A 10,482-nucleotide genomic window follows, 5' to 3' on the forward strand; every position below is an offset into this window, starting at 1 on the left:
CAACTGGAATGTCAGACTGCAAAAAAATTAAGAAGAAACAGGTAAGTGTTGGTAGCATAACTTCTGGCGCGGTGTTCTGTGCCTACTATTGCATACACTCTTATTATAAATCATCCGATATGGAGATAATACAAACAATCCATTAAATAAATATATTGGATTTTGTTTTATTGTTGATAAACTTTTTCTTGTGAAATTTTGAGATAACGTCGTACCCCCTCTCGTTTGGATAGTTGACGTCGTTTGACATTTCAATGTCAATGTCTAATGTCTTCTTTGACATAATCCTAGCCGTTATTATTTTAGAAAATATTTAAAAACGTGATTAAAAGTTATTAAAAGTAATCATCAATTAATTACACTTGTTCTTAAATGGAGCCCATGACGTTAGGAAGCGCCCCTTCAAGTCCTGCATCTCCTGCTGCTAACCGCAATTTTTTACCTGGTTTTTTAATAGGAGGTGATAATCAAATTCCATCAGGTAACCCAAGTATTTCACCTGGAAGGAATAAAACCCCTGGGACAGGCGGCAAAACACCAGCAAACGAACCAAATGGCTTCCGTCAAAAGTTGTTCAATCACCAGCTTAATGAAAGTGCAGGATACACACCAGCACCTGAAAAAGGAGGACCACCCAAATTAGGACTCTTTGATAGTTTAGAACAAAAGAAAAAAGGCAGTCCTATCCTAAGTAGTACAGTAGGCCCAGCAGTTAATGACTCCATTACTTTTAACGATAGTATATCTGGGATACACGAAGACCACAGTTTTAGAATGACCAGCTACAATGAGTCCCTGTCACGAACACCAAATAGAAGTTCCTTCAATGCAGGAGATCGTATCGACACAAACTGGGTAACTGTTTTTGGCTTCCCTCCTAGTGCTCTCAATTTAATATTAGCTCAGTTATCCAATTGTGGTCCTATAGCAGAGAAAAAGGTACCACCTCAAGGTAATTGGGTTCATGTCAAGTTTAATCATATAACAGAAGTATCAAGAGCACTGTCTTTAAATTGTAAACTGATTAATAACAGCATCATGATCGGAGTGACTCCATATCACCACAAAGAAAATAAGGAGAATGATAGTTCCATGTATGCATCGCCTATGAGAGTTAGATCATTGAGGCATTCGTTTATTTCACCTAGCTCACAAAATTCTGTTATTTCGCCTCAGGCTTTACCACAGAAGTCTACAGGAATAGTTACGAAAGCTATGGAATACGTGTTTGGATGGTAAATGTATGTTTGATAGAAATAGAGACTTAAGACAATGTTTGAAGTATTAGTTTATGTCATTCATGTTTTTCATACTGTATTAGAATGTAACAATTGCTTGATAAAGTTAATTTTGTGATATTGGCTCAAACTCTAATCAACTCTAGATTTAACATCTTTAAATTATCCTTGTTGGGATATCTGACAACCTATAATAGACCTGGATCTTGTGTACCAAAAAAAAGTTGATTAATGGCAAGCTGAAAATTTGTTAATAGCTTAACGGTGTCTAGTCAGAAAAACTTTGATGAACGGGAACAGTGGAAGTTTTAATTGTGGAACAGGTTAAAAATTTGGAATGTCAGATTACAAAAACATCCCATGTATTTTGTCGGACAGAACATCCAATTGATTTGTTACCCTTTCAATAAACTCTCATGCAAAAATCAGACTGCTATTACTAACCAGCATGATTCCTGTCATTTGACATGTTCTTTGTGTTCCACTCATTAAAATGCCCAGTTGGTGATAAACACCAGTCTGATTTTTCCATGAGAGTTTAATGAAATGGTAACAAATCAATTGGAAGTTCTGTCCGACAAAATACATGGAACATTTTCGTAGTCTGACGTTCTAAATTTTTAACCTGTTCCACAATTAAAACTTCCCCTATTCCAGTGTTCCCATACATCAAAGTTTTTCCGACTAGACACCGTTAAGCTATTAACAAATTTTCAGCTATTAAATGCTATTAATCAACTTTTTTTTGGTATGCGGGGTCCAGGTCTATAAGTCAAACTGACACGTTTTAAGATTGGTACAATATTTTGTATTATTGATCATATCTGCACCTAGGAGGTTAACTACATTATGTCTACATGGTGTTGTTTTGAATAACTTCCATTAATCCACTTATTTTATTAGTTGGATTATACAAATTGGTTATATATTATCATTAAAATGTGGTCATATTGTCAAACAATTATGGGATGTATCAGACTTTTATAACATTCCAATGTCCAGTTGCACCAACAAATAAACAATTGATTTGGATTTCCCGTTTATTTTAAAATATAATTGTCAAAAAACCATCAAATTAAAAACAGAAATTTTAATGATTCTCCCAAAAAATATTAAATTTTAACCTTTTTCAAAAGAAAAGTTATTTGTTATTATATTTGATGGTAAAAAATTTAATATTTGTCCAGCATTGTTAACATTTATGTTTTTAATTGACAGTTTTTTGACAATTATTATATTTTAAAATAAACGAGCATTCCAAGTCAAAAAATCAATTGTTTATTTGTCGGTGCAACTGGACATAAGTGCTCTAAACTTTGTTGCAAACACACGCTAAACACAGTTGCTCGAAATGACATAGTGTAGTTTACCTCCAAGGTTCAGATATTTTTTTATATAAATTTTTGGATGTGTTCGATCAGTTAGGAAGTATTTATCTTTATCTATAAAATTGTTCTGTAGCTATTTTTTTGTGGCATTTACTATTTTAATTGGGAAATAAGCCACAATTTGACATCTAGAGAGAAATTCACATCAAAAGTGCAGTAGGTACAGCTAAGATAAGGCAATACATTTCTAAAGGGGAATAAACACACAGGGCTGTCTGTCTTCACCAGTTCTTGATTGCTCTGTCAAGAGTGTTGCACAGGAACTGTAGCAACACTGAATGTGCATTCGTATCTTAACCGTACTGCACTCCCAGTGTGAATTTTGCACTAGATGATGACAACGTTTTGGTGGTTCCAGAACTGCAGGATGAAATTCTCAAATGGTCTCAAAAGGTTTCAAAGGAATGCCAAAGAAAACAGCCAACAACGAAGTTGTAGCTAAAGAAGCCAAACCTGAGAGACCCAAACGTGCCCCCAACAAAAAGGCAGCAAAAAAAGAAAAATCTCCTGTACCAAAAGAAGTTGCAGAAGCTAGAACTAGAAGAAGAAGAGCCAAAGTCTGCGAAAAAAACAAAGAATGAAGCTGCTGAGAAACCAGAAGAATTTACAAGGAAAACTGTCTTTAAGATAAAACTGTCAGTGAGAGTACTGTCTTTAAATTGCAAACTGATTAATAACAGTATCATGATCGGAGGGACTCCTTATCACCACAAATAAAATGAAGAGAATGATAGTTTCATTTAGGCATCGACGATGAGAGTTAGATCGTTGAGGCATTCGTTTATATCGCCTAGCTCCCAAAATTCTGTTATTTCACACCAAGCTTTACCTCAGAAGTCTATGAGAATTGTTATGAAAACTATGGAATATGTATTCAGGTGGTAAATATATGGTTGGTAGAAATAGAGACTTAAGAGTTTGAACTATTAGTTTATGTTATTCATGTTTTTCATACTGTTTTTAGAGTGTAACAATTGCTAGGTAAAGTTAATTTTGTGATATTGCTCCTTTTGGGGATATATACAGCTCCAGGAACGAACTGTGGCCTGTCACAAGTGCTGTCGTCAGTCATACACCCATCTAATCTCTACACATAGTTTCTCTCACCGGCCATGGTTCACTTCGGGAGCTGTAACAACCTATAAGTCACCCTGACACGATTTATGACAGGTACAAGATTTTGTATTATTGATCAAATTTTTTTATATTAATTTTTTGGTGTGTTCGATCAGTTAGGAAATGTTTATCTTTATCTATAAATGTGTTCTGTAGCTATTTCTTTGTGGCGTCAATTTACTATTTTACTTGGGAAATAAGCCACAATTTAAGTTGGAAATAAAATTTATTTGACATTTCGACTTCCACTTCAGAAATTGTTATCAAAATACAAAATTGTAAATACCAGAGCAAGCTGATGAACTAGAAGTAAACGAACCAGAGCCTGCGAAGAAAACAAAGAAGGGATCTATTGAAAAACCAAAAGAATCAACAAGGAAAGCAAAGAAAGCAGTTGTTGATTCTTCTGAAGCTGATGCACCCAGTAAGAAGTCATAGAAGCTGGTGGCTGAAGCTAATGGTGATTATAAATCATCTCAAAAGAAACCTAAGAGGGTTACAAAATCAAAAAGGAATGTTGAAGAAGAAAATAAAGATGAGTTTAAAAACAGTAACAATCATCATTAGTGGTTGCTTGTCTGTAGATAAGAGACATGTACAGCATCAGAAGTTACAGTTGTTTTTGTACTAATTTTTACAAACATACCAATAAATTAATAGGTAAGAAACAGTTTAAAAAATGAACCTAGAATAATTTAGTCCAAAATTTCATTATTCTCATCTTTATCTTTTTCTTGAATATTCTTTTTTATTTCGCCACTCTCTTAGGTTTCTGTTCAGTCGATTTGGAATCACAATTGGCTTCAGCCACTTAATGGGTTTATCAACTTAAGAGGGATCATTAGCTGCTTTCTTCGTTTTCCTTGTGGATTTTTCTGGTTTCTCGGCAGCTGCCTTCTTTGTTTTCTTTGCAAGTTTTGACTCTTGTTCTTCTAGTTCTTCGGGTTCTGAACTTCTGGAACAGGAGATTCTTCATTTGATGGGGACAATATTTGGGACTCACAGGTTTGGCTTCCCTAGCTACAACTTCGTTGTTGGCTGTGTTCTTTGGAACCTGATGAGGACCGTTTGGGAACTTCATCCTGAAGTTGCGGAACTATCAAAAAGTTGTCATCTAGATTTTCAAAGAGGAAATCGAAACGTCAAATAAATTTCATTTCCAACTTGAATTATGGCTTATTTCTCATGTAAAATAGTAAATTTTATCTATAAATTTGGACAAGTAACCTTTATTATTCTGTATGGTGCTTAAATTGTATTAATATTTAATAAAGACCACTAGACAACTTTGAAAATTTCAAGTTTTTAATAATTACCTTAATGCACCCGCTCCTTTTGAAGGTTGGCAATTCAAATGGCAATTGTAGCGTTGGATCAGATGCATGAAGGATTTCTGTACATGAACAGTCAAAACATTACCTCAGGTCTTTTAGCCAATAATCACAAAGAAATAACAATTACAATGTGAAGTAAAAATAAAAAACTCAAATATCTTATCAAAAATTATAATCTGTTAATTAACTTTTTCCGTCGACCGTCCATTTATGATCAATTTTAACACCCTCAAAATCAGCGATTAATGACCCCTACTAATGAATGATTTTCTATTAATGAACGATTTCATTATAGGCAACACAACATACATTGCTTGCATAAATTAATTAAACGCTCTGTGATTGGCAGTGACCTGTGGTGTAGGCAACCAAACATATACCTATTTATATTCCCATTAAAAAATTTAAAATCAAGTAGCCGCTGTTAGTACTATCTGTCATTGTATGTCATTATTTAGTTTATTGTTTAAAATTCTGTGTATTTGAAAAATCAAAAGATGGATATATCTTTAGTTCTAAAAAGTACGGTCGACGGAAAAGTTTTGTAACGAACTCGTGAATTAAAATTGCGATTAACAATCTCGAACATTAACGCGCTAGCTCCGCTCACGCGTTAAAATATCTCAATTGTTAATCGCCCTTATTAATACACTTGTTGGTTAAATAACTATTATTGTATCTATCAGCTATTGAAATGTATGATTCTATCTCAATATTATTTTATGCTCTAACTCTTCAGAATTTAGAAAGATAATACGAACTGTACATATTATGGAGCTCCATTACAAGTTTAGTACCGTAAAGAAGTTTGAAGATGGTAAGATTTTGCCACTTTTTTTGCATTAGTCTAGACTTCTAGACAACTGAATATGGGACGAGACATAATACGTTTTAATATAATGCCTATTTGTTGTAATAAATGCCAATTATTTATCAAAATGTGGATATTGAATAGGTAAAGATAAAGATGTTTTGTTTAGAAAAGTCTTGTTTCTGGTATTGTTACATTTTTTTTACTTTTTAAATATTTCTTTTATGGGCCATTTCACGAACATACGCCTGTTTTGGATTACTTCGACAACGAATATTTTACTGTGCAACATAAGAAGTACGAAAGTAAATGGCGCTAATAATTATTCCAATAAACAACATTGTAATTTGCAATTTACTTTCGTTCTTATTATTTTGCACAGTAAAATATTCGTTGTCGAAGTAATCCAAAACAGGCGTATGTTCATGGAATAGGGTATACAGTTTTATTATGCCATTTTCATCTATATATTTGTAATAAATTACTTATATTTTTTATTATTTTTTTTTATTCAGATAGTCGACATTTCTGCCCATCTGTGAAACACTGGCAAACTAAAAAATGAAAGGGATAGATCAGATACCGTAAAGGAGAAGCCTGTGAAAAACAGTGAATTTGACACTTGGAGCTCTAATTAAAAAAATATAAGGATATTGTTTTTATTCAACTGTTATAGTTGGAAGATCACTTTATTTCTATAGTCTAGGGTACATAACAAAGGCACAAAGGTATGGAGCGAAAGGGAATCATTGAGGAGGTTCTGCCAGTGTATTTCAGATATACCTGCGCCAGCACTCAAATCCTCAAGATTCTTTCCAAGGAACCAGGCCTCATTAAGGGGGGGGGGGGGGTATGGCTTGAAATATTTAACTTTTTTATTTTTTCAAATAAAAGTGCATACTTTCAAGAATACTCTCTGAAAATTTCAAAATAATCGGAGTAAAATTACCAGAGATACAGGGTGTTGAATATCGCTACCTTCGACTCACGTTGCCGCGGCTTCGCGCCAGCACGCTTGAGCGTAGTGAGAAACGTTAAACAACTGTTCGCCTTCTCTTTTGTAGATTACTCCGCAATTCAAAAAACATATTTCAATGTTCATCACTTTACGATTTGGCAGACAAATAAGAAGATGAAGATGCAGTTGTCAAAACTTTAAACGTATTTTTCTCAAAACTGCTTTTTCAAATGCGGTGGACATTGTAACTGAAAAACTACTTGACCGATCTACCTGAAATTTTGCATAGATTTTCTTTAGACATTTAGTGAGGTAACAACGTCGAGATATTTTTCGTTTTGTGCTTATTTTTTGTTCAACAATATTAAATCTGTTGGTTTTCACAAAATTTTTATCAAAAATTTCGTATTTTTGATTTCTGAGTGATACCAAAAATTCAAAAATCATTAAAAATAAAAAAAAACTCGACGTTGTTACCTCGCGAAACTCATAAGCTAATTAAATCTTTTTGAATTTTTTGTTTGGTATGATCCAGTGATGAGTTCCGATGTCCACCGCAAAATCCATTTTTTTTGAGCTGCCTGCCAAAATTTGTCGCCAATGGCTTATTTTTCAATATTTTGGATTGATTTTTTTCTTAAATTTTCTTTGGATTGTACTTAATATGTTTATTTAATTTAAAAATAAAATAATTCTACCATAGCTTCGATAAAAATTCACAAAGATGTGCTTGATATGTTGATTTCAAACCATACCCTCCCCTTAACACTTTCAACGACCAAATATGAACACACTCGTACTTACGCACAGTCTATGTGACCATATCTGGACACACATAATAATGCTGTCACTATTATCTTAACAACAGTTAGGGCGTGTCCATAGTGCACGCTGGTTTCCGAAGTCAGCACCGAGTCCGTGTGCAAAGAATCCTTCGTATTTAAACGGGCCTGTCCAAAGTGCACCTGCGCTGTTATTAGGATTATTCGCACACGGACTCGGAAACCAGCGTGCACTATGGACGCGCCCCTAAGCTGGGGGTAAAGGTAAGCCAAAATGAGTGTTAAATGACCTGAGGCACCTTTGCTGAATCTAAAAAGGAAATGCTAGAGCTCTTACTAAAGAATCACTTCCTAGGTTCTACACTTATTGAGTAGTCTCGGGCTGAAATCCTAGAATAACAAACAGCCTAGGAGTTCTCTGGAATAAAGTTTAAACTGGATAATGTAAAGTGGGCCATAAACTACTACAAAAAGGATTGGGACATCTTATTGCCCATCCTAACAAAGGTTTTTAGGGCTAGAATAGCACTAGGTTGTATTTTAAAGACTTGGACAACGGTAGCGGTGATGTACAAACACAAAATAGCATAAGATGCAGCCCTACCTAAATCCTACAGTCTTCATCATGTCTGTTGGAGAATAGAAAAAATTCTTGATAAGACATACTAAGGAGAGGCCATTGAGGATCACCCTCTCAATGACATCCAGCATTCATAGCAAGTAGGAAAATCAACAGAAACAGCACTGGACAGAGTAGTTCAGAAAATCGGTCACACCATAAAAGAGATATTGCATTAACTACCTTTCTAGGGGTGTTCTCTACCTTAACCAAATGGATCAAAGCCATGCTGGAAAATAGGCTTATTCTAACAGACCTGTAAGGAGTGATTTTGGCCAAAACAGTTAGCGGATGCCCAAAGGGGGAAGGCTTCCTCCCATTCTGTGGTCTGAATAAAAGAGAAGCTGAATAAGCTTCAACCTACAAACATGCTTAATCATAGCAAGAGCAATGTCAACTCAACTACCTCTATGGAGGTCATGCTTGACCCTCCTTCATTACATGTATACGGATTGAGAAGGAGGTGAAGGTAGGAGCATACAGAAGACGCCAGGAAGCAGGGCGGCAAAAGGATACCGGGATCAAATCTGGAAGGATTTACCACCTACTTCCCATAAAACAATGGGACAGCTTGTATCTTAGTACACCCTATGTAACCTACAGCTGAATCTCATGTTTGTGCGTCACAGTGTTGCCATAAATTTTTCTTTATTTTTTTCATAATTTCAATCAATGTTAAATGTACCTGCAAGAATAATAGAATACTTTTATAAAAACGTTTAAATTGAACCCAATTTTGAAAAAAAGAATTTGTGTGTACTTTGTACGCACGTAAGAAGTTATACTTCTATTATAATATAATTTCAACGAAATAAATATACCTACTAACAGTTACAATACAAAAAATTAACAATAATTACCAAAAATGAACCAAAACTTAACAATGCCAAATATTAAAAAAAAAAAGAAAAAATATGAATCGTCCGGGATTTGAACCCGCAATCTCGCGATTTTTTGATCTCTGGTCCAATGTTCTACCAACAAGGCCATCAAGCCGCATGCTACTTACCTTTCAGATATACATAATTATACATCACGGTGACAAGTGAAATATAAAAATAGATGTTTTATTATTTTACGCTCAAGGAAGACAAATCCAAAGACACACAATTATAATAAAAAACCTTTTAAACCACCTTTTTCAAATTGCGCAAGTTGTATTATTAATATTAATGTTAATAAATGAAATATAAATATTTTGACGTTTCACAATTTGACAATTCACTTTTAACTGCAGTGCCTTAAACATTTTAAAGCACTAGTGCCTTAAAGTAGCATTTTTAACGCTCCTATGGAGTCCTAAAAATTGCATTTCTAACACGTTTGTAGAAAAATATATTTAAAAACACTAATATATTCTTTCCACACCTTTTCTGGACTGATACATACATAAATTAAAACATTTTGAAGTATAACTTCAAAAATATAATATGAAAACTATTTAAAAAGGCAGTATAACTATTAACTAACCTTTGCTGTTTCTCTTCCCACAAATTTTAAAACGCAACAACCATACATAACCAAACCATCAACCGTCCAAACCACAGCTGCGCTACAGCTGCCATATTGGATAATTTTTGACATGTCATTTGAACATCCAATCAGAACAAAGTTATAATGCGCATGCGCCGGGATCGTAGGTTTTAACATATAAAAGTTCACCCTCATATCGCGCGTAAACAAGTATAACTTCAAAAATGTGAAAACTTTGAATTATCTACGTCCGTCTGTCTGTAAACTCAACTCCTCCGTCATTATACCAGGTAGAATGACAAATGAGGTGTCAAATGAAAGCTTATAATCCAAGGATGGTACTAAAGGTGATAAATTTGACCGTCTGTCTGTCTGTCCGACCGCGAATATAACTCCTTCGTCATTATACCAGGTAGAATCACAAATAAGGTGTCAAATGAAAGCTTATAATGCAAGGATTGTACTAAAGGTGATCAATTTGACCTAGGCTGTCTGTCCGTATGTCCGTCCGACGGCGAATTTAACTCATCCGTCATTATACCAGGTAGAATGAAAAATGAGGTGTCAAATGAAAGCTTATAATCCAAGGATGGTACTAAAGGCGATAAATTTGACGTAGGCTGTCTGCCCGTCCGACTGCGAATTTAACTCTTCCGTCATTATACCAGGTAGAATGACAAATGAGGTGTCGACTGAAAGCTTATAATCTAAGGATGGTAATAAAGGTGAGAAAGACCTAGGCTGTCTCTCTGTCTGTCCGTCC

General features: G+C 34.6%; 1 protein-coding gene across 1 annotated transcript; it reads left to right on the plus strand.

Moving 5' to 3' along the window:
* Positions 1 to 243: 243 nt before the first annotated feature.
* Positions 244 to 6,384, plus strand: LOC126892781 (nucleoporin Nup35). The gene has a single exon (XM_050662496.1). It carries the CDS (start codon positions 373 to 375, stop codon positions 1,237 to 1,239), a length of 867 nt encoding a protein of 288 aa, XP_050518453.1. The 5' UTR covers positions 244 to 372; the 3' UTR covers positions 1,240 to 6,384.
* Positions 6,385 to 10,482: the final 4,098 nt, after the last annotated feature.

The sequence above is a fragment of the Diabrotica virgifera genome, chromosome 9 (assembly GCF_917563875.1).
Source record: "Diabrotica virgifera virgifera chromosome 9, PGI_DIABVI_V3a".
NCBI classification, from domain to species: domain Eukaryota; kingdom Metazoa; phylum Arthropoda; class Insecta; order Coleoptera; family Chrysomelidae; genus Diabrotica; species Diabrotica virgifera.